Source organism: Manis pentadactyla, chromosome 7 (genome assembly GCF_030020395.1).
Source record: "Manis pentadactyla isolate mManPen7 chromosome 7, mManPen7.hap1, whole genome shotgun sequence".
NCBI lineage: Eukaryota > Metazoa > Chordata > Mammalia > Pholidota > Manidae > Manis > Manis pentadactyla.
Genome location: NC_080025.1, coordinates 33,366,135 through 33,391,873, shown reverse-complemented (window position 1 = coordinate 33,391,873; position 25,739 = coordinate 33,366,135). Strand labels below are relative to the sequence as shown.

General features: G+C 42.2%; 1 protein-coding gene across 1 annotated transcript in view; it reads right to left on the bottom strand.

Moving 5' to 3' along the window:
• The window catches only part of HGSNAT (heparan-alpha-glucosaminide N-acetyltransferase), a 61,057-nt gene extending 37,062 nt beyond the window's left edge, over positions 1–23,995 (bottom strand). The window contains 3 exon segments of the mRNA XM_036896319.2: positions 18,801–18,910; positions 23,799–23,908; positions 23,910–23,995. Of these exon segments, the coding sequence (XP_036752214.1) occupies positions 18,801–18,910; positions 23,799–23,908; positions 23,910–23,992 (303 nt within the window). The 5' untranslated portion in view covers positions 23,993–23,995.
• Positions 23,996–25,739: the final 1,744 nt, after the last annotated feature.

The window sequence follows — 25,739 nt, the reverse complement described above, 5'->3', positions numbered from 1 at the left end:
AGTATGTGTTGTTCAGAATTATGAGATTATAGAATGTATACTCTGCTTTTTGCATTTAGCCTCTTTTGACCTAACACATGATCAATGTTTAGTAAAACACAGGTATTTTTGAAGTTCTCTTTTTTCTACTTAATTCCTGCCATTAAGTATCATTTATGTTTATTATCAATAATACTGACACTCACATAGAAGTCTTACTCTGTTCGTGTATATTAAGCCACTAAACACTCACAACGACCTACCAGGTAGGTTCCGTTATTTTCCCAGCTCTACAGGTGAAGCAGACACGCCACACAGAAGGCAGGTATCATACCCAAAGTCACAAAGGTAGGAAGTGACAGAGGCAGGATTCAAACTAGGTACTCTGACTGCATAATGCACAATCCTAACCACTTCACTCCCCACTTCCTGGTTTGGCTCAGTGCACTAGTTTTAAAATTAAACCTGAATCAGCTTCCAATCATAAACTACTAATAGTGAATATAATTTCTTACTATAATTTTGATCTGTAGTTTCCACCATTATTTTCTTTGTGTTGTAGGGACCCATATAAATTTGAAGGCTTTTTATTTAGTGTGCTAATATTTTACAATTAATCTTTCTTTTATCATTTTTGAAAATGTTAAAGCTTGACTGGTCCCTTTTATTCCAACATCTACCTCATCAAAGTTTAACTGCAAAATGTCTTTTTGTTTTCAATTTATTATTTCTATGTACAATGTTACTACTATATTTTAGTTGTTAATGTTCTTTACCAATGTATGTATGTATAACATTCCTCTTTCCAAAAGAATTTGACATTATTCACAATATTTTTACTACCATTTGAGGGTCTTGTTTTTATATGTTAATCTATTTGTATCATTATAATTAGTCTAGACTGACTTACCCTGAATTACGTCCATTTTTATTGTCCTTTTTCGATCATGTACCTTCCATATTGTGTATTTGACTATTTAAAGATATAACATTAACTATTATATTTATCACATTTAGAACATGTCTATTAAAAAACCCTAAATATCATTATTTACGCTTATGTCTGAAAATAATAAACACTCAAAATAGGTAGAGAGAGGGAAGATGGCGGCGTGAGTAGAGCAGTGCAAATCTCCTCCCAAAACAACATATATCTATGAAAATATAACAAAGACAACCCTTCCTAGAATAAAGACCAGAGGACACAGGACAATATGCAGACCACATCCGCACCTGAGAGAACCCAGCGCCTCGCGAAGGGGGTAAGATACAAGCCCCGGCCCCGCGGGAGCCGAGCGCCCATCCCCCCATCTCCCGGTGTGAGAAGAATAGGCAGAGCGGGAGGGAAACGGTGCCAGGTCGGCCGAACACCCAGCCCCAGCCATCCGGGCCAGAGCGCAGACACAGTAAGTGCGCAGGGGGCCCTGGATACTGGGAAAACAGGGCAGCAAGAACGGTCAGCGGGCACCAGAGGCCTGGCGCTGGAGGACATAAGAAAAGCGAGCAACCAATTTTTTTTTTTTTTTTGCTGTTTTGTTTTGTTTTGGCAAGCACTTTTTGGAAGTCTTAAAGGGATAGGGACCCCAATTCTAGGGAAACAGGGCAGCAAGACCGGTGAGCAGATGCCTGAGGCTGGCGCCGGAGAATAAAGAAAAACGAGCAGCCACCTTATTTTTTTTCTTAATTAAAAAAATTTTTTTAATTAAAAAATTTTTTTTCTTGTTTTTTTGTTCTTTTTTCGGTGGTCGTTGTTTTGTTTTGGCGGGTGCTTTTTGGAAGTCTTAAAGGGGCAGGGCGGGACACTTAATCCAGAGGTAGGGAATGCGGGGATCTCTGGGCACCCTAAACCCTGGGCTGCAGGGAGCAGGGAGGCCCCTTACGGAGATAAATAGCCTCCCAGCTGCTCCCCCTCCAACGCGACTCCACCACTTTGGAGGAGTTGCCTGAGCCAGGCCACGCCCACGGCAACAGCGGAGATAAACTCCATAGCAGCCCTGCACGAAGCAGAAACCCTGTCTGTGCGCAGCTGCCCAGCACAAGCCACTAGAGGTCGCTGTTCTCCCAGGAGAGGAGGGCCACAAACCAACAAGAAGGGAAGTCCTTCCAGCCGTCACTTGTCCCAGCTCTGCAAACTATTCCTATCACCATGAAAAGGCAAAGCTACAGGCAGACAAAGATCACAGAGACAACACCAGAGAAGGAGACAGACCTAACAAGTCTCCCTGAAAAAGAATTCAAAATAAGAATCATAAACATGCTGACAGAGATGCAGAGAAATACGCAAGAGAAATGGGATGAAGTCCGGAAGGAGATCACAGATGCCAGAAAGGAGATCGCAGAAATGAAACAAACTCTGGAAGGGTTTATAAGCAGAATGGATAGAATGCAAGAGGCCATTGATGGAATTGAAACCAGACAACAGGAACGCATAGAAGCTGACATAGAGAGAGACAAAAGGATCTCCAGGAATGAAACAATATTAAGAGAACTGTGTGACCAACCCACAAGGAACAATATCCGTATTATGGGGGTTCCAGAAGAAGAAGAGAGAGGAAAAGAGATGGAAAGTATCTTAGAAGAAATAATTGCTGAAAACTTCCCCACACTGGGGGAGGAAGTAATCGAACAGACCACGGAAATACACAGAACCCCCAACAGAAAGGATCCAAGGAGGACAACACCAAGACACATAATAATTAAAATGGCAAAGATCAAGGACAAGGAAAGAGTTTTAAAGGCAGCTAGAGAGAAAAAGGTCACCTATAAAGGGAAACCCATCAGGCTAACATCAGACTTCTCGACAGAAACCCTACAGGCCAGAAGAGAATGGCATGATATATTTAATACAAAGAAACAGAAGGGCCTTGAACCAAGAATACTGTATCCAGCACGACTATCATTCAAATATGATGGTGGGATTAAACAATTCCCAGACAAACAAAAGCTGAGGAAATTTGCTTTCCACAAACCACCTCTACAGAACATCTTACAGGGACTGCTCTAGATGGGAGCACTCCTAGAAAGAGCACAAAACACCCAACATATGAAGAATCGAGGAGGAGGAACAAGAAGGGAAAGAAAAGAATCTCCAGACAGTGTATATAACAGCTCAATACGTGAGCTAAGTTAGGCAATAAGATACTACAGAGGCTAACCTTGAACCTTTGGTAACCACGAATTTAAAGCCTGCAATGGCAATAAGTACATATCTTTCAATAGTCACCCTAAATGTTAATAGACTGAATGCACCAATTAAAAAAGACACAGAGTAGAGAGGGGCAGAAGATGGCGGCGTGAGTAGAGCAACAGAAATCTCCTCCCAAAACAACATATATCTATGAAAATATAACAAAGACAACTCTTCCCAGAATAAAGACCAGAGGACACAGGACAATATCCAGACCACATCCGCACCTGAGAGAACCCAGCGCCTCGCGAAGGGGGTAAGATACAAGCCCCAGCCCCGCGGGAGCCGAGCGCCCCTCCAACCAGCTCCCGGCGGGAGAAGAGCAGGCAGAGCGGGAGGGAGACGGAGCACAGGGCTGCAGAGCACCCAGCCCCCACCATTTGAGCCAGAGTGCAGGGCGCTGGATACTAGGAAAACAGGGCAGCAAGAACAGTGAGCAGGCACTGGAGGCTGGGCGACTGAGGGCATAAGAAAAGCGCGCGACCATTTTTTTTTTTGCTTTTTTGCTGTTTTGTTTTGGCGAGCGCTTTTTGAGAGTTTTAAAGGGATAGGGACCCCAATACTAGGGAAACAGGGCAGAAAGACTGGTGAGCAGAGGCCTGAGGCTGGCACCGGAGAATAAAAAAAAACGAACGACCACCTTTTTTTTTTTTTTTTTTTTTTTTGGTGGGCGTTGTTTTGTTTTGGCGGGTGCTTTTTGGAAGTCTTAAAGGGGCAGGGCGGGTCACCTAATCCAGAGGTAGGGAATCCGGGATCTCTGGGCACACTAACCCCTGGGCTGCAGGGAGCAGGGAGGCCCCTTACGGAGATAAATAGCCTCCCAGCAGCTCATGCTCCAACGCGACTCCACCATTTTGGAGTAGCTGCCCGAGCCAGGCCACGCCCACAGCAACAGCGGAGATTAACTCCATAGCAGCCGGGCAGGAAGCAGGAACCCTGTCTGCGTGCAGCTGCGCAGCACAAGCCACTAGAGGCCGCTGTTCTCCCAGGAGAGGAGGGCCACAAACCAACAAGAAGGGAAGTTCTTCCAGCCGTCACTCGCCCAGTTCTGCAGACTATTCCTATCACCATGAAAAGGCAAAGCTACAGGCAGACAAAGATCACAGAGACAACACCAGAGAAGGAGACAGACCTAACAAGTCTCCCTGAAAAAGAATTCAAAATAAGAATCATAAACATGCTGACAGAGATGCAGAGAAATACGCAAGAGAAATGGGATGAAGTCCGGAAGGAGATCACAGATGCCAGAAAGGAGATCGCAGAAATGAAACAAACTCTGGAAGGGTTTATAAGCAGAATGGATAGAATGCAAGAGGCCATTGATGGAATTGAAATCAGAGAACAGGAACGCATAGAAGCTGACATAGAGAGAGACAAAAGGATCTCCAGGAATGAAACAATATTAAGAGAACTGTGTGACCAATCCAAAAGGAACAATATCCGTATTATAGGGGTCCCAGAAGAAGAAGAGAGAGGAAAAGAGATGGAAAGTATCTTAGAAGAAATAATTGCTGAAAACTTCCCCACACTGGGGGAGGAAGTAATCGAACAGACCACGGAAATACACAGAACCCCCAACAGAAAGGATCCAAGAAGGACAACACCAAGACACATAATAATTAAAATGGCAAAGATCAAGGACAAGGAAAGAGTGTTAAAGGCAGCTAGAGAGAAAAAGGTCACCTATAAAGGGAAACCCATCAGGCTAACGTCAGATTTCTCAACAGAAACCCTACAGGCCAGAAGAGAATGGCATGATATATTTAATACAATGAAACAGAAGGGCCTTGAACCAAGGATACTGTATCCAGCACGACTATCATTCAAATATGACGGTGGGATTAAACAATTCCCAGACAAACAAAAGCTGAGGGAATTTGCTTTCCACAAACCACCTCTACAGAATATCTTACAGGGACTGCTCTAGATGGGAGCACTCCTAGAAAGAGCACAGCACAAAACACCCAACATATGAAGAATCGAGGAGGAGGAACAAGAAGGGAGAGAAGAAAAGAATCTCCAGATAGTGTATATAACAGCTCAATAAGCGAGCTAAGTTAGGCAGTAAGATACTAAAGAGGCTAACCTTGAACCTTTGGTAACCACGAATTTAAAGCCTGCAATGGCAATAAGTACATATCTTTCAATAGTCACCCTAAATGTTAATGGGCTGAATGCACCAATCAAAAGACACAGAGTAACAGAATGGATAAAAAAGCAAGACCCATCTATATGCTGCTTACAAGAAACTCACCTCAAACCCAAAGACATGTACAGACTAAAAGTCAAGGGATGGAAAAACATATTTCAAGCAAACAACAGTGAGAAGAAAGCAGGGGTTGCAGTACTAATATCAGACAAAATAGACTTCAAAACAAAGAAAGTAACAAGAGATAAAGAAAGACACTACATAATGATAAAGGGCTCAGTCAAACAAGAGGATATAACCATTCTAAATATATATGCACCCAACACAGGAGCACCAGCATATGTGAAACAAATACTAACAGAACTAAAGGGGGATATAGACTGCAATGCATTCATTCTAGGAGACTTCAACACACCACTCACTCCAAAGGACAGATCCACCAGACAGAAAATAAGTAAGGACACAGAGGCACTGAACAACACACTAGAACAGATGGACCTAATAGACATCTATAGAACTCTACATCCAAAAGCAGCGGGATATACATTCTTCTCAAGGGCACATGGAACATTCTCCAGAATAGACCACATACTAGGCCTCAAAAAGAGCCTCAGAAAATTCCAAAAGATTGAAATCCTACCAACCAACTTTTCAGACCACAAAGGCATAAAACTAGAAATAAACTGTACAAAGAAAGCAAAGAGGCTCACAAACACATAGAGGCTTAACAACACGCTCCTAAATAATCAATGGATCAATGACCAAATCAAAATGGAGATCCAGCAATATATGGAAACAAATGACAACAACAACACTAAGCCCCAACTTCTGTGGGACACAGCAAAAGCAGTCTTAAGAGGAAAGTATATAGCAATCCAAGCATATTTAAAAAAGGAAGAGCAATCCCAAATGAATGGTCTAATGTCACAATTATCGAAATTGGAAAAAGAAGAACAGATGAGGCCTAAGGTCAGCAGAAGGAGGGACATAATAAAGATCAGAGAAGAAATAAATAAAATTGAGAAGAATAAAACAATAGCAAAAATCAATGAAACCAAGAGCTGGTTCTTCGAGAAAATAAACAAAATCGATAAGCCTCTAGCCAGACTTATTAAGAAGAAAAGAGAGTCAACACAAATCAACAGTATCAGAAACGAGAAAGGAAAAATCACGACGGACCCCACGGAAATGCAAAGAATTATTGGAGAATACTATGAAAACCTATATGCTAACAAGCTGGGAAACCTAGGAGAAATGGACAACTTCCTAGAAAAATATAACCTTCCAAGATTGACCCAGGAAAAAACAGAAAATCTAAACAGACCAATAACCAGCAATGAAATTGAAGCGGTAATCAAAAAACTACCAAAGAACAAAACCCCCGGGCCAGATGGATTTACCTCAGAATTTTATCAGACATACAGGGAAGACATAATACCCATTCTCCTTAAAGTTTTCCAAAAAATAGAGGAGGAGGGGACACTCCCAAACTCATTCTATGAAGCTAACATCACCCTAATACCAAAACCAGGCAAAGACCCCACCAAAAAAGAAAACTACACACTAATATCCCTGATGAACGTAGATGCAAAAATACTCAACAAAATATTAGCAAACCGAATTCAAAAATACATCAAAAGGATCATACACCATGACCAAGTGGGATTCATCCCAGGGATGCAAGGATGGTACAACATTCGAAAGTCCATCAACATCATCCACCACATCAACAAAAAGAAAGACAAAAACCACATGATCATCTCCATAGATGCTGAAAAAGCATTTGACAAAGTTCAACATCCATTCATGTTAAAAACTCTCAGCAAAATGGGAATAGAGGGCAAGTACCTCAACATAATAAAGGCCATCTATGATAAACCCACAGCCAACATTATATTGAACAGCGAGAAGCTGAAAGTATTTCGGCTGAGATCGGGAACTAGACAGGGATGCCTACTCTCTCCACTGTTATTTAACATAGTACTGGAGGTCCTAGCCACGGCAATCAGACAAAATAAAGAAATACAAGGAATCCAGATTGGTAAAGAAGAAGTTAAACTGTCACTATTTGCAGATGACATGATACTGTACATAAAAAACCCTAAAGACTCCACCCCAAAACTACTAGAACTGATATCGGAATACAGCAAAGTTGCAGCATACAAAATCAACACACAGAAATCTGTGGCTTTCCTATATACTAACAACGAACCAACAGAAAGAGAAATCAGGAAAACAACTCCATTCACAATTGCATCCAAAAAAATAAAATACCTAGGAATAAACCTAACCAAAGAAGTGAAAGACTTATACTCGGAAAACTACAAGTCACTCTTAAGAGAAATTAAAGGGGACACTAACAGATGGAAACTCATCCCATGCTCGTGGCTAGGAAGAATTAATATCGTTAAAATGGCCATCCTGCCCAAAGCAATATACAGATTTGATGCAATCCCTATGAAACTACCAGCAACATTCTTCAATGAACTGGAACAAATAATTCAAAAATTCATATGGAAACACCAAAGACCCCGAATAGCCAAAGCAATCCTGAGAAAGAAGAATAAAGTAGGGGGGATCTCACTCCCCAACTTCAAGCTCTACTATAAAGCCATAGTAATCAAGACAATTTGGTACTGGCACAAGAGCAGAGCCACAGACCAATGGAACAGACTAGAGAATCCAGACATTAACCCAGACATATATGGTCAATTAATATTTGATAAAGGAGCCATGGACATACAATGGCGAAATGACAGTCTCTTCAACAGGTGGTGCTGGCAAAACTGGACAGCTACATGTAGGAGAATGAAACTGGACCATTGTCTAACCCCATATACAAAAGTAAACTCAAAATGGATCAAAGACCTGAATGTAAGCCATGAAACCATTAAACTCTTGGAAGAAAACATAGGCGAAAACCTCTTAGACATAAACATGAGTGACCTCTTCTTGAGCATATCTCCCCGGGCAAGGAAAACAACAGCAAAAATGAATAAGTGGGACTATATTAAGCTGAAAAGCTTCTGTACAGCAAAAGACACCATCAATAGAACAAAAAGGAACCCTACAGTATGGGAGAATATATTTGAAAATGACACATCCGATAAAGGCTTGACGTCCAGAATATATAAAGAGCTCACACGCCTCAACAAACAAAAAACAAATAACCCAATTAAAAAATGGGCAGAGGAACTGAACAGACAGTTCTCCAAAAAAGAAATACAGATGGCCAACAGACACATGAAAAGATGCTAAACATCGCTAATTATCAGAGAAATGCAAATTAAAACTACAATGAGGTATCACCTCACACCAGTAAGGATGGCTGCCATCCAAAAGACAAACAACAACAAATGTTGGCGAGGCTGTGGAGAAAGGGGAACCCTCCTACACTGCTGGTGGGAATGTAAACTAGTTCAACCATTGTGGAAAGCAGTATGGAGGTATATCAAAATGCTCAAAACAGACTTACCATTTGACCCAGGAATTGCACTCCTAGGAATTTACCCTAAGAACGAAGCAATCAAGTTTGAGAAAGACAGATGCACCCCTATGTTTATTGCAGCACTATTTACAATAGCCAAGAATTGGAAGCAACCTAAATGTCCATCAATAGATGAATGGATAAAGAAGATGTGGTACATATACACAATGGAATACTACTCAGCCATAAGAAAAGGGCAAATCCAATCATTTGCAGCAACATGGATGGAGCTGGAGGGTATTATGCTCAGTGAAACAAGCCAAGCGGAGAAAGAGAAATACCAAATGATTTCACTTATCTGTGGAATATAAGAACAAAGGAAAAACCGAAGGAACAAAAGAGCAGCAGAATCACAGAACTCAAGAATGGACTAACAGGTACCAAAGGGAAAGGGACTGGGGAGGATGGGTGGGTAGGGAGGGATAAGGGGGGGGAGAAGTAGGGGTGTATTAAGATTAACATACATGGGGGGGTAGGAGAAAAGGGAGGGCTGTACAACACAGAGAAGGCAAGTAGTGATTCTACAACATTTTGCTATGCTGATGGACAGTGACTGTAAAGGGGTTTATAGGGGGGACCTGTAATACGGGAGAGCCTAGTAAACATTATATTCGTCATGTAAGTGTAGATTAGTGATACCAAAAACAAAGCAAAAAAAAAAAAAAAAGGGCAGTTCCTGTGTGGTAACCTCCAACGAGTTCTACACAAGGGTATAAAGGGCATATAAAAGTGTAGGCAAAGGGTCTGTTTGTGTTTATACAGAGGATCAAAGCCTAATTGGGCTACCCCGAAAATGAACTAAGATACGATATGAAAAAGAACTTCCAACATCTGCACTCTCTGGAAGACTCATGCCAGAAGATGATCATCAAAAAACCCCAACAAAGATCCACGCACTGCTACAGCTGTAGATGCACTCATCCCACCAGTTCCTGGACTTGCCATGGGAATGAGGAAGGAGATATCTAAGCTGGCCTGTGCATACAATAAAACAACAAATTTGACTGGATCTATACTGTTGGAACTCAACCAAGAATTTGGAAAAGTGCAAATTGTAGCGCTCCAAACTCTTACAACTACAGACTATTTACTGTTAAAAGAACATATGGCATGTGAACAGTCCCCAGGAATGGGTTGTTTTAATTTGTCTGATTTCTCTCAGACTGTTCAAGTTCAGTTGGACAATATCCACCATATCATAGATAAGTTTTCACAAATGCGTAAGGTGCCTTAATGGTTTTCTTGGTTTCACTGGAGATGGCTGGTAATTACAGATATGCTTTGGTTATGTAACTTTACTCCTATTATGTTAATGTGTGTGCGCAATTTAAGTAGTAGCTTAAAACCTATATACGCTGAAGTTACTCTACAAGAAGATATATCAAAGAAATAATCAATCTTCCCATATTTTCTTCCGCCTGCTACTTCTATAGCTTTTCTTCTTCCTTCCTAATTACAACCCTTAAATAGAATTCGTGCGTCATATCAAATTTACCGAGTATCATAACTCCTCCAAGTGGTAAAGATACCTCAAGACAAATGCTGGGCATAGAAGCCACAGGGCATAAATATGCAAAGAAGTAAAAAGCTAACCTTTTCAAACAATAAGGCTTCTCTCTCACTTACCAACTCTACATTTCCCTGTATGGCCCCAGAAGATGACTGGTTAGCCAGAGACAGGTAAGATTCCTCAAGGGAGGAACAACCTAAGACAGGCACAGTCGCAGGGGGGCCATCAGGTGAGAAATTGGGGATCAACAGAGGTGAGGCTTAGAACCTCACCCCCCTGTTCTGAGAGAAATCTTCTGCATACGTGGATGTTTTATTGCCCTGGTCTAGCTTGGATTAACACATAGTCTACAGGCACACACCTGATCATCTACATTTGCTCTCTTACAACACTAAACTATGTTTTCTACCTTTATCTTGTATCTACCTACCACTTCAGCATTTTATTAAAAATAATAATAATAAAGAGAGAAATGTGGTATCCACATATAAATCAAGTATAAAAACCAAATGAGTATTCATATTTGAACTGACTGTTTAGAGTTCATAATGCATGAGCAAAACCAAAAGTTTCTGTGATGACTGCCCTTGTACTGTTCACCATGTAACTTATTCATTATGTAAGAATTTGTTCTACATGTAAGAACTTGTTTGTTATGCCTCAGAAGATTGGAGACTGACGAAAATTTGGCTTGGGGTGGATTAATGATTGTGCATTGAGCATTGACTCCCCTATACAGAATTTTATTGTCGTTAACAACCATTTGATCAATAAATATGAGAGATCCCTCACAAAAAAAAAAAAAAAAAAAAAAAAAACACAGACTTCCAATGGTAAAATAAATAAGTAACCGGGATGTAATGTATAGCATAAGGAATATACTCAAGATATTGTAACAGCTTGGTAGGGTGATAGCTGGAACCTCGAATTATGTATATAAATGTTCTACCACTGTGTTGTACACTTGAAACTAATGTAATGTAATACTGTGCATCAACTACCCTTCAATAAAAAATAATTATTTAAAAAAATAAATAAATAAATAAATAAATAAATATGAAAAAAAAAAAAAAAGACACAGAGTAATAGAATGGATTAAAAAGCAAGACCCATCTATATGCTGCTTACAAAAAACTCACCTAAAACCCAAAGACATGTACAGACTAAAAGTCAAGGGATGGAAAAACATATTTCAGGCAAACAACAGTGAGAAGAAAGCAGGGGTTACAGTACTAATATCAGACAAAATAGACTTCAAAACAAAGTAACAAGAGATAAAGAAGGACACTACATAATGATAAAGGGCTCAGTCCAACAAGAGGATATAACCATTCTAAATATATATGCACCCAACACAGTAGCAGCAGCATATGTGTAACAACTACTAACAGAACTAAAGGGGGAAATAGACTGCAATGCATTCATTCTAGGAGACTTCAACACACCACTCACCCCAAAGGATAGATTCACCGGGCAGAAAATAAGTAAGGACACGGAAGCACTGAACAACACAGTAGAGCAGATGGACCTAACAGACATCTACAGAACTGTACATCTAAAAGCAACAGGATATACATTCTTCTCAAGTGCACATGGAACATTCTCCAGAATAGACCACATACTAGGCCACAAAAAGAGCCTCAGAGAACTCCAAAAGACTGAAATCCTACCAACCAACTTCTCAGATCACAAAGGCATAAATTAGAAATAAACTGTACAAAGAAAGCAAAGAGGCTCACAAACACATAGAGGCTTAACAACACGCTCCTAAATAATCAATGGATCAATGACCAAATCAAAATGGAGATCCAGCAATATATGGAAACAAATGACAACAACAACACTAAGCCCCAACTTCTGTGAGACACAGCAAAAGCAGTCTTAAGAGGAAAGTATATAGCAATCCAAGCATATTTAAAAAAGGAAGAACAATCCCAAATGAATAGTCTAATGTCACAATTATAGAAATTGTAAAAGAAGAACAGATGAGGCCTAAGGTCAGCAGAAGGAGGGACATAATAAGATCAGAGAAGAAATAAATAAAATTGAGAAGAATAAAACAACAGCAAAAATCAATGAAACCAAGAGCTGGTTCTTCGAGAAAATAAACAAAATAGATAAGCCTCTAGCCAGACTTATTAAGAAGAAAAGAGAGTCAACACAAATCAACAGTATCAGAAACGAGAAAGGAAAAATCACAACGGACCCCACAGAAATACAAAGAATTATTAGAGAATACTATGAAAACCTATATGCTAACAAGGTGGGAAACCCAGGAGAAATGGACAACTTCCTAGAAAAATACAACCTTCCAAGATTGACCCAGAAAGAAACAGAAAATCTAAACAGACCAATTACCAGCAATGAAATTGAAGCAGTAATCAAAAACCTACCAGAGAACAAAACCCCTGGGGCCAGATGGATTTACCTCGGAATTTTATCAGACATACAGTGAAGACATAACACCCATTCTCCTTAAAGTTTTCCAAAAAATAGAGGAGGAGGGGATACTCCCAAACTCATTCTATGAAGCTAACATCACCCTAATACCAAAACCAGGCAAAGACCCCACCAAAAAGGAAAACTACAGACCAATATCCCTGATGAACGTAGATGCAAAAATACTCAACAAAATATTAGCAAACCGAATTCAAAAATACATCAAAAGGATCATATACCATGACCAAGTGGGATTCATCCCAGAGATGCAAGGATGTTACAACATTCGAAAGTCCATCAACATCATCCACCACATCAACAAAAAGAAAGACAAAAACCACATGATCATCTCCATAAATGCAGAAAAAGCATCTGACAACGTTCAACATCCATTCATGATAAAAACTCTCAGCAAAATGGGAATAGAGGGCAAGTACCTCAACATAATAAAGGCCATATATGATAAACCCACAGCCAACATTATATTGAACAGCGAGAAGCTGAAAGTATTTCATCTGAGATCGGGAACTAGGCAGGGATGCCCACTCTCTCCACTGTTATTTAACATAGTACTGGAGGTCCTAGCCACGGCAATCAGACTAAACAAAGAAATACAAGGAATCCAGATTGGTAAAGAAGAAGTTAAACTGTCACTATTTGCAGATGACATGATACTGTACATAAAAACCCTAAAGACTCCACCCCAAAACTACTAGAACTGATATCGGAATACAGCAAAGTTGCAGGATACAAAATCCAACACACAGAAATGTGTGGCTTTCCTATACACTAGCAATGAACCAACAGAAAGAGAAATCAGGAAAACAACTCCATTCACAATTGCATCCAAAAAAATAAAATACCTAGGAATAAACCTAACCAAAGAAGTGAAAGACTTATACTCTGAAAACTACAAGTCACTCTTAAGAGAAATTAAAGGGGACACTAACAGATGGAAACTCATCCCATGCTCGTGGCTAGGAAGAATTAATATCGTCAAAATGGCCATCCTGCCCAAAGCAATATACAGATTTGATGCAATCCCTATGAAACTACCAGCAACATTCTTCAATGTACTGGAACAAATAATTCAAAAGTTCATATGGAAACACCAAAGACCCCGAATAGCCAAAGCAATCCTGAGAAAGAAGAATAAAGTAGGGGAGATCTCACTCCCCAACTTCAAGCTCTACTATAAAGCCATAGTAATCAAGACAATTTGGTACTGGCACAAGAGCAGAGCCACAGACCAATGGAACAGACTAGAGAATCCAGACATTAACGCAGACATATATGGTCAATTAATATTTGATATAGGAGCCATGGACATACAATGGCGAAATGACAGTCTCTTCAACAGATGGTGCTGGCAAAACTGGACAGCTACATGTAGGAGAATGAAACTGGACCATTGTCTAACCCCATATACAAAAGTAAACTCAAAATGGATCAAAGACCTGAATGTAAGTCAGGAAACCATTAAACTCTTGGAAGAAAACATAGGCAAAAACCTCTTAGACATAAACATGAGTGACCTCTTCTTGAACATATCTCCCCGGGCAAGGAAAACAACAGCAAAAATGAATAAGTGGCACTATATTAAGCTGAAAAGCTTCTGTACAGCAAAAGACACCATCAATAGAACAAAAAGGAACCCTACAGTATGGCAGTATGGGAGAATATATTTGAAAATGACACATCCGATAAAGGCTTGACGTCCGGAATATATAAAGAGCTCACACGCCTCAACAAACAAAAAACAAATAACCCAATTAAAAAATGGGCAGAGGAACTGAACAGACAGTTCTCCAAAAATGAAATACAGATGGCCAACAGACACATGAAAAGATGCTCCACATCGCTAATTATCAGAGAAATGCAAATTAAAACCACAATGAGGTATCACCTCGCGTGAGTCCAAAAGACAAACAACAACAAATGTTGGCAAGGCTGTGGAGAAAGGGGAACCCTCCTACACTGCTGGTGGGAATGTAAACTTGTTCAACCATTGTGGAAAGCAGTATGGAGGTACATCAAAATGCTCAAAACAGACTTACCATCTGACCCAGGAATTGCACTCCTAGGAATTTACCCTAAGAATGCAGCAATCAAGTATGAGAAAGATCAGTGCACCCCTATGTTTATCGCAGCACTATTTACAATAGCCAAGAATTGGAAGCAACCTAAATGTCCATCGATAGATGAATGGATAAAGAAGATGTGGTACATATACACAATGGAATACTACTCAGCCATAAGAAAAGGGCAAATCCTACCATTTGCGGCAACATGGATGGAGCTGGAGGGTATTATGCTCAGTGAAATAAGCCAAGCAGAGAAAGAGAAATACCAAATGATTTCACTTATCTGTGGAATATAAGAACAAAGGAAAAACTGAAGGAACAAAACAGCAGCAGAATCACAGAACTCAAGAATGGACAGGTACCAAAGGGAAAGGGACTGGAGAGGATGGGTGGGTAGGGAGGGATAAGGGGGGGGAGAAGTAGGGAGGTATTAAGATTAGCATGCATAGGGGGGTTGGAGAAAAGGGAGGGCTGTACAACACAGAGAAGGCCAGTAGGGATTCTACAACATTTTGCTATGCTGATGAACAGTGACTGTAAAGGGGTTTATAGGGGTTACCTGGTATAGGGGAGAGCCTAGTAAACATGATATTCGTCATGTAAGTGTATATTAGTGATACAAAAAAAAAAAAAAAGGGCAGTTCCTGTGTGGTAACCTCCAATGAGTTCTACACAAGGGTATAAAGGGCATATAAAAGTGTAGGCAAAGGGTCTGTTTGTGTTTATACAGAGGATCAAAGCCTAATTGGGCTACCCCGAAAACGAACTAAGATACGATATGAAAAAGAACTTCCAACATCAACACTCTCTGGAATACTCATGCCAGAAGATGATCATCAAAAAACCCCAACACAGATCCACACACTGCTACAGCTGTAGATGCACTCATCCCACCAGTTCCTGGACTTGCCATGGGAATGAAGGAGATATCTAAGCTGGCCTGTGCATACAGTAAAACAACAAATTTGACTGGATCTATACTGTTGGAACTCAACCAAGAATTAGGAGAAGTGCAAATTGTAGCCCTCCAAAATCTTACAACTACAGACTACTTACTGTTAAAAGAACATAAGGGATGTGAACATTCCCCAGGAATGGGTTTTTTTAATTTGTCTGATTTCTTTCAGACTGTTCAAGTTCAGTTGGACAATATCCACCATATCATAGATAATTTTCACAAATGCCTAAGGTGCCTAACTGGTTTTCTTGGTTTCACTGGAGATGGCTGGTAATTACAGATATGCTTTGGTTATGTAACTATACTCCTATTATGTTAATGTGTGTGCACAATTTAAGTAGTAGCTTAAAACCTATACATGCTGAAGTTACTCTACAAGAAGATATGCCAAAGAAATAATCAATCTTCCCATGTTTTCTGCCGCCTGATACTTATATAGCTTTTCTTCTTCCTTCCTAATTACAACCCTTAAATAGAATTCGTGCCTCATATCAAATTTGCCGAGTATCATAATTCTTCCAAGTGGTAAAGATACCTCAAGACAAATGCTGGGCATAGAAGCTACAGGGCATAAATATGCAAAGAAATAAAAAGCTAACCATTTCAAACAATAAGGCTTCTCTCTCACTTACCAACTTTACATTTCCCTGTATGGCCCCGGAAGATGACTGGTTAGCCAGAGACGGGTAAGATTCCTCAAGGGAGGAACAACCTAAGACAGGCACAGTCGCAGGGGGGTCATCAGGTGAGAAATTGGGGATCAACAGAGGTGAGGCTTAGAACCTCACTCCCCCGTTCTGAGAGAAATCTTCTGCATACGTGGATGTTTTATTGCCCTTGTCTAGCTTGGATTAACACATAGTCTACAGGCACACACCTGATCATCTACATTTGCTCTCTTACAACACTAAACTATGTTTTCTACCTTTATCTTGTATCTACCTACCACTTCAGCATTTTATTAAAAATAATAATAATAAAGAGAGAAATGTGGTATCCACATATAAATCAAGTATAAAAATCAAATGAGTATTCATATTTGAACTGACTGTTTATAGTTCATAATGCATGAGCAAAACCGAAGGTTTCTGTGATGGCTACCCTTGTACTGTTCACCATGTAAGAACTTATTCACTATGTAAGAATTTGTTCTTCATGTAAGAACTTGTTTGTTATGCCTCAGAAGATTAGAGACTGACGAAAATTAGGCTTGGGGTGGATTAATGATTGTGCATTGAGCATTGACTCCACTATACAGAATTTTATTGTTGTTAACAACCATTTGATCAATAAATATGAGAGAGGCCCTCACCAAAAAAAAAAAAAAAAAAAGTATACACTTCCAATGGTAAAATAATAAGTAACCGGGATGTAATGAATATAGTCAAGATATTGTAACAGCTTGGTATGGTGATAGCTGGTACCTAGAATTGTCATGTATATAAATGTGGAATCACTATGTTGTACACCTGAAACTAATGTAATGTAATACCGTGTGTCAACTACCCTTCAATAAAAAAATAATTATCTACAAAAAAAAAAAAAAAAAAATGGGCAGACGAGCTGAACAGACACTTCTCCAAAGAAATTCAAATGGCCAACAGACACATGAAAAGATGCTCCACATCGCTAGTCATCAGAGAAATGCAAATTAAAACCACAGTGCGTTATCACCTCACACCAGTAAGAATCGCCACCATCACAAAGACAAACAACAACAAATGTTGGCAAGGTTGTGGAGAAAGGGGAATCCTCCTATACTGCTGGTGGGAATGTAAATTAGTTCAACCATTATGGAAAGCAATATGGAGGTTCCTCAAAAAACTCAAAACAGAAATACCATTTGACCCCGGAATTTTACTTCTAGGAATTTACCCTAAGAATGCAGCAGCCCAGTTTGAAAAAGACAGATGCACACCTATGTTTATCGCAGCACTATTTACAATAGCCAAGAAATGGAAGGAACCTAAGTGTCCATCAGTAGATGAATGGATAAAGAAGACGTGGTACATATACACAATGGAATATTATTCAGCCATAAAAAGAAAACAAATCCACCATGTAAGAACTTATTCACTATGTAAGAATTTGTTCACTATGTAAGAACTTGTTTGTTGTGGTTCAGAAGATCAGAAACTGATGAGAATTAGGCTTGGGGCGGATTAATGATTGTGCATTGAGTCCCCTGTACATAATTTTATTGTTGTTAACTGTTAACATCCATTTGATCAATAAATATGAGATGCCCTCTCAAAAAAAAAAAATTTCCACATCAAAAAAAAAAAGAAAACAAATCCTACCATTTGCAACAACATGGATGGAGCTAGAGGGTATTATGCTCAGTGAAATAAGCCAGGTGGAGAAAGACAAGTACCAAATGATTTCACTCATATGTGGAGTATAAGAACAACGAAAAAAAACTGAAGGAACAAAACAGCAGCAGAATCACAGAACCCAAGAATGGACTAACAGTTACTAAAGGGAAAGGGACTGGGGAGAATGGGTGGGAAGGGAGAGATAAGGAGAGGGAAAAAGAAAGGGGGCATTACGATTAGCATGTGTAATGTGGGGTGGGGCACGGGGAAGAGCTGTGCAACACAGAGAAGACAAGTAGTGATTCTATAGCATCTTATTACACTGATGGACAGTGATTGAAATGGGGTTTGTGGGGGGGATTTGGTGAAGGGTGGAGCCTAGTAAACATAATGTTCCTCATGTAATTGTAGATTAATGATATCAAAAAGAAAGATTGTATATCAATGATACTTCAATAAAAAAATAAAAAATAAAAAAAGTAAAATAAAGACAAGGAGGAAGAAAAAAAGCTAGTGTTGCTCACTGCTAAGCATTCCCCTGATTTTATTTCCTCTGATTCTTTGTACAGCCTTTTGAATTCCTTAGCTATAAAACTGAAGTTAACACATGAAAGGCTTCAGGTACAAAATTAAAGATTATAACAAACTGGCCCCAAAGCAAATACAATTGTGAGCAAGAACCCAATACTTACATGGTAACAGCGCTCAGAATTCCAGTAGACAGTCAAGTTTGTCCCGGCCAGTTCATTATGGATTAGCAGCAAAGCCTGGTCCATCTTCAGCTCTACATGCCTTGTTTTGTCTAAGTGTGATGAAAATTAGAAAAAAACGTTGAAAAAAAACCAGAAAAACAGGGCACCTGACAAATATGTTAGAGACAAAGTGTGTGAACAAATGCCTGCACTCCAGGGTCACTGGGGCCACTCGTCCCTTACTTTGTGTACACACAGATGGGCATGCACATGCTCATGCACACACTGGTCCCCTTTTGCATAGGTGCCTCTATTACAAACGACTCAGCCAACACCATCACATCCAGTGTGTCATCAGACCACGTAAGGACCTTATATACATCAAGTGTTTCAGAGGGACAGGGAACCAGTCTAGGAGTTTCCACACACCGTCTATTTCATATCTCAACCTCGCAAGCTAGATATTTTCTCCATTTTACAGATGAAGAAATTAAGGCTCACAATGACTTGATGATTGCCCGTGTCCACAAAGTCTCTCTCTGAAATCACTCATCTGAACCCAACTTGTGTTTTCAAAACCCAAGCTTTCCTCAACCACGTTGCTTGGCTCCGAGGGCAGCCTGGGCAGCCCCGAGGCCTGCGGAAGCCCAGATGTCGGGAAGCGGGCCAGCAGGGCCTGGGGGATTTGCACACCCTGTGAGCCGGAGAAGCTCTGCTGCACAGCACTTGAGCATGGGGTTCTGAATCTCCTCCTGCTTTCCACTGTGGATGTAAGGCGCGTAAGGAGAGAATAAGCCTCAGTCTGAAGGGCACAAAGGCCCACTGCTCTGGGTTCCCATGGCTTAGAGCTCACCATTTTACTAGAGGCTCTTGGACATCAAAACGATGCGCATTGAAATCTGCCAATTTGGTAGGAAAACAAAGTGAACTATTGCTAGCTAACTTAAGGCAAAATGTTTCATATTATATTATAAGAAAGAAAAATTAATTTGCCCTCTAGCTTCTAGACAAAACAAAGAGGGAAAACCATTTACTCTCACAACAAGAAGGGTAATCTAGCCTCTTTATTGTATAATATGGAAGCTTCCTTCAGGGCTCCCTCAACTCATCTGAATGGTTAGTTAATTCAGGAAATTCTTCACTATAGCTAGCCTAAATCTCTCATGTTTATATTTACCTTAATTTACCCTTATTTAGCTCTCAGTGAAGACAAAATACACAGCACATAACCCTTAATAATCCACTGAAGCTTTTTTTCTTGGCCTAAATAAAACTTTACCAATCTCTTTTTCTTTTCTTTGGTGTCCTTCGGGAAAGAAAGCTCCTAGCAGAAGCAGTGTTATAACTGCTGGCCTAAGTGTGAGAACTCTAAGTTAGACCAATCTGAACTTGAATCCTATGCTGCCTCAGTTTCCTCATCAATAAGTTGGGAGGCTTAAGGTTCTGCACCCAATTTCCAACGTGAGGTATAGAGTCCCACACCTCCAAGCAATTCTCCAACACAGGCTGGGAGTCCTACAATCCAACTCAACTCTGACATGATCTATCTACCCTGAGAGGGAGCCCACAGCGTAGGGGCTCAGTCCCCCAAGACTATGGTCACATGGCTGCTTCTCCAGGCAACCAGCCCTGATCTTTGGGCAGGGTCCAAAAGTCAGGGATGGAGACCAAATCTCTTCATATAAATCACAGTATCAGAAGCCGTAACAGATTATTCTTCATAGGATAGCGGGGAAGGCTATAAACGATAAAATATGTAAAGTGCTTGGCACAGAACCTAAAGCAAAGTAAGTGTTCGACACATGATGATGAAAAGGCCAGGCAACAGCCAACCAGCACAGTTCCTTTAGGGTTAGGAAAATACGGCTAAATGTTTATAAATGCTTTCTTCTTTTGCATTAAATTAATTCATTTGTAATACTTACACAAATTTATTCAATGCATTGAATACTACTCAAATATGAATTCAATGTTTATTCAGTTATTCAAATTTATATAATTCATTAGATTTATTTCCAATTTCTTCTCATTACCTATTTCCTCCTATAAACATCTGAAAATACATGTTTTTCTTGTGACTGGTTTCTTAAGAATGAAATTATAGGAGTAAAATTTTACAACTTTGTTTTTTAGTGGCTTTTTTAAATTGGTATCATTAATCTACAATTACATGAGGAACATTATGCTTACTAGACTCCCCCCATCACCAAGTTGCCCCCACAAAGACCATTACAGTCACTGTCCATCAGCATAGTAAGATGTTGTAGAATCACTACTTGTCTTCTGTGTTGTACAGCCCTCCCTGTGCCCCCCACCACATTATAAATGCTAATCGTAATGCCCCCTTTCTTCCCGCCCCCTCTTATCCCTCACTTCTCACCCCTCCTCCCCAGTCCCTTTCCCTTTGGTAACTGTTAGTCCATTCTTGGGTTCTGTGAGTCTTCTGCTGTTTTGCTCCTTCAGTTTTTTCTTTGTTCTTATACTCCACAGACGAATGAAAAATTTTACAGCTTTTTAAATCGCTTTTGATACATATTGCCTTCCCAACAGAAAATAGTTTGGAACAACAGCTGACTTTGTCTAATGTCTCATGACTTTTTTTATGGATAATCTAACCATAATTGATAAGAATGAGTGTACTGAATCAATGTACATAGGATAACGAGTTTTTAGGTGAACTTTAAAAATATTTTCCCCCAATTCTCTTTGGAAACCTAAAAACCGTAAAGTTTGGCTAAGAAGCTAAGTGATGAGTTAAGTTAAATGTATTGAGTATTCAGATCATTTCCAAATAAGATAACGCACTGAAACACTAATCACTGAACACAGGCTTATCCACTTTCTGCTCCTTTTACAGAAGAACTAAAGTGGTGGGTGGAGTAAGTTAAAAATGTATGCTTACATTTTTCCATGTGAATTTCAGACTTTAAAAGCTCTTAATATTCATCAATACTAATCCTTTTATATGGGGGGGGGGGGGTGTGAAGGGCTCAGTCCTAGCTAAATTAGAATCACCTGGAAGCTAAAAAAGTAAAAGCAAAAGCAAAAACCACCAATGCCCTGGCTCCACCCCAGACCTGCCCACCCAGCTTGATTTTTAAGATTTCCTCCCAAAACAATACAAAAACCTCCCCAAGTGATTTTAATGTGCAGCCACCCTTGAAGAAACTGTAAGGAACAGGAGATTTTGACACCATTGCACTGTTTTGCATTATTTGGACCTTCAAAGAAACACTGAGTCGGTATCACACACCCATTTAGGAAGGACGAAATTCCGAAACCATCCAATATGACATCTAAAATGAACCGAAGCTCAGTTTCAAGAAAAAGTTGCCAGCTTCCAATACAGCTGACCTTAGAAGGAGCAGGGCAACATCAAGGGGCGTTACATAAGAACGGGCAATTCCTTCCTCCGCTTCCAGTCTGCAATCCTTGAGGAGGAAAACAACCGAAGTCACCTTTCAATAGTGGCTGAGTTAGTTAACCGTGCTGTTTGTATATTAGACTTTTATTTCATTTCCAAATATTTAATTTCTGGTTCTAGCTTTCTGCTCATGAATATATTTGCTGGGAATATTTTAAAAGACATATTCCATGCGGTTTTTTTTCTTTTTTGGTAAACTTGGGTCCTCAAATCATAGGAAGATGGAGTTCTTCGTAGAAAGCTGTCGGGGAAAAGCTGGGATCCGGGTGGCACTGAAATAAAGCCTGGCTGCCCTCTCAGCCCAGCTTCATGAAGGTTCTGGGGTGCGTCGCTTAAGTACACCAGTATGTTCTCCCTCACTGCACAGAAGTACTATTACAAACCACCTTTTTCCTAAAATGATAATCGTGATTAACTGGGGCTGACGTGCAAAGACAGAGCGCTGTACAGGATAGGTCCCTGGCCAATTGTGAGCGGGCAGGTTATGTAACCTCTTGGGGTCTGCTGCCTCCATTATAATAAAAGGAGGGAGTGGCGGGAGTTTCGGTGGGGGTGGGAAAGGCACACCAACCGAGCAGCTAGGATGCTTTTTCCAAATGCACTTCGCCTTTGCCCTACAAGATTCCGACTGGGGAAGGGCGGCCGTTTGCACTACACACTCCTCCACCCAAACGCCCGTATTGGATACAGGAAAACGGACGCGAGAAGGGGGAGAGAGGAAGGTGACTTATCAGCTCCGGCGACAGACCTTCGCCACACGCTGACTGGCCAGGCTCTGCCGCGTGACTGACCCCACGGTCCCCGACCAGACCATTCCCGGGGAAGATCTCGGGGCCTGGGAGGCGCGTCCTGGGGTCCAGGTATTTACATTTCTCCCCAGTTTCCCTGGTGAGTTCGGAGACCAGGCAAGTTCGGGACACACTCGGGAAGCCGTGTGCCTGTCCTCGCGGGCCGCACAGTGGATTCGCCGGCAGCGGGACCCCGCCAGGCCGCGAGCCCGCGGGAGCGCCCCCTCCCGGCCCCTTGGCGCGAGCCCGGCCCGCGGGCCGGCAGGCGGCTGGGAGAGGGTCCGATCACCGGCGCCGCCGCCTGCGGAGCCCTCCTCCCTCCGTGGGCCGTTCCCGGGAAGCGGGCTGCCCGCGCGGCAGAGCTCCGGGCTCGCCCGAGGGTGCTTCCCCGGCCTTCCCGCCCCGCCGGGCCCACCAAGACTCGGTCCCCCTCGGGCGCGGGTTGCACCGTGCAAAGGACCTCCTCGCCGCCCTCCAGGCGCGGCCGGGCGTCCAGCACACCCTCCCGGGGCCTGTCCATCCCTCCCTGAGCACGGCCCGTGGGGAGGCGCGGGTCCCCGGCCGGGACTGTCCGGCCGGAAGTCGCCCGCAGACTCGGCGCCCAAGGCCGGGGCAGCCCCGCGTGCTTCCCGGGAGCCGGCGGCCTCTCGCGGGGGTCCGCTCGGCCAGGGGACGCCGGATGCCCGCGGCGCCTGCTCCGACGCTGCGGGAAACAACGCTCCGTATTCTCCGCGAGCGCGCGCCCGGACCCGGCGAGCCTCCGGGCGGCAGCGGCGCAAGACCCACCTCGGGGCGGCGCGCCCCTGGCGTCGCGCTCCGGGGAGACTCCGGGGGCCAGCAGCGCGGCGCTCAGCACCGACGCGCCCAGCAGCAGCGCGCCCAGCGCGCGGCCCGCAGCCCGCGGCCCCCTCATGCCGCCTGCCGCCGCCGCGCTCCCGGGCCCTGCGCTTCGTGGCGGCGCCAGGCCGCGCTCCCGTCATCACCCTCCGCGGGCTGCCGTCACCGCCCAGGCGGCGCGGGGCGGGGAAAGGGCCGCGCGCTCCCGCGGATCTCGTCGGGCGCGCGGCCAGGATCCGGGTGCGCAGCGCCTTCTGCCCTGGGGACAGACGCCTGGGAGACGCGTCCGCCGGGCTCTGCCGGCTCCCTGAGCAGCGCTCCGCTGGGCTCCGGCGTCCGGCCGGGCACCGCACACACGGGCGTCCGCGTCCTCCGCGCACATTCCGGAGGTGAGCTGGTGAGCTAGACACGCAGAGTCCCGGCCCGAAGGCGTTACTATCCGGAGGAGATGTGCGACCTAAAGGCCGCCACGCGCTGACACCGGAGCTCTTGTTTGCAGAGTCGAATGAACTTCGCAAACACTCAAGGTAGGAAAGCAAGGGAGAGGCTTTTATTTAGAGATAAAGTGAGAGGACAGAGTCCCTGGCTCACGCTGGGAGGGGACAAGAGAACCCGGGGTGCGTTCTCTAGCGGATTTATAGGCGGTTTAGGATTTTTAGGAATGTGGTAAAGGGTTAGGGGTGCAGACTTTTTAAGTGGTCCCAGAATGCTTATGTGTGGTGAGACACCATGTCTCCTCTCCTGTTACTAGTCTTCCAACTAATTATACGGAATAAACTCAACACAAGGAATTTACCTATCCTGTTCTTCACCAAGATAGTGGTTACTCAAGCAGTGGGGACATATCAGTTAAGACTGCCTGCCCTGCCTTAAGATAGGCTGTTGGATTGTTGTCTGATTACCAGAGAATATGTTAGGAATCTTACTTCTCAACTGTCTGCTTTTTTTTTAATGGAACTTTAGCCTTGAGATGGAGTCCCTCCTGTTCTTACTATACTATTTGTATCTCAGCATTTTTCATCGTCGGCAGGAAAAGTTGATGAGGCTTGTCCCCCGTCTCTGCCCCACCTCAGTACCACCTCTCGGGGAACACTGATAACGCTCAGATAACAGGCTCTGAGAAGGATGAAGAGCAGCCACACTCCTAGCTCCAGCCTGGGAAGCTCTCACCGTTCTCATGGGACGAGTATAAGAATGCTCCTGCAAGTAGTGACTCTGGCATCTTACTACACTGAAGAGCAGTGACTGCAATGGGGTGTGGTGGAGACTTGATAACATGGGTGAATGTAGTAACCACATTGTTTTTCATGTGAAACCTTCATACGAGTGTATATCAATGATACCTTAGTAAAAAAATTTTTTAAATAATGCTCCTAGTACATGGGAGGAAGGTTGAGGGGGATAAAGGGGCACAAAAATTCTCATAGTGTAATAGTGTAAGCTGGTCACGGGAATGGCAGTCCACATGGAGAACATTCTGTAACATCTTCCTGTGTTAATAGCTAGTTAACCACACTAGGGGGAGGTGAGGATTTTATAACATCAATAACTGTTGAACCACTGTGTTGTATGTTGAAACCAATATATAGTTGTATATATATTGAAACCAAGATGGTAGGTATATCAAGGACACTTCCATTAAAAAAAAATAGGGTACCTATATATATATATATATATATATATATATAAAAGAATGTTTGTAGTGGAGTGGTTTGAAATTGCAAAAACCTGCAAACAGTTCACATGTCTATCAGTAGAGAAAATGGGTAAATTGTGGTGTAATACATGCAGCACTAGATGATCTAGAGTTGCATCTGTTGGCATGGATGAATCTCAAAAATAAGGCTGAGAGGTAAAGACAAGTTGTAAAAATACCTTAGCAGTGACTTA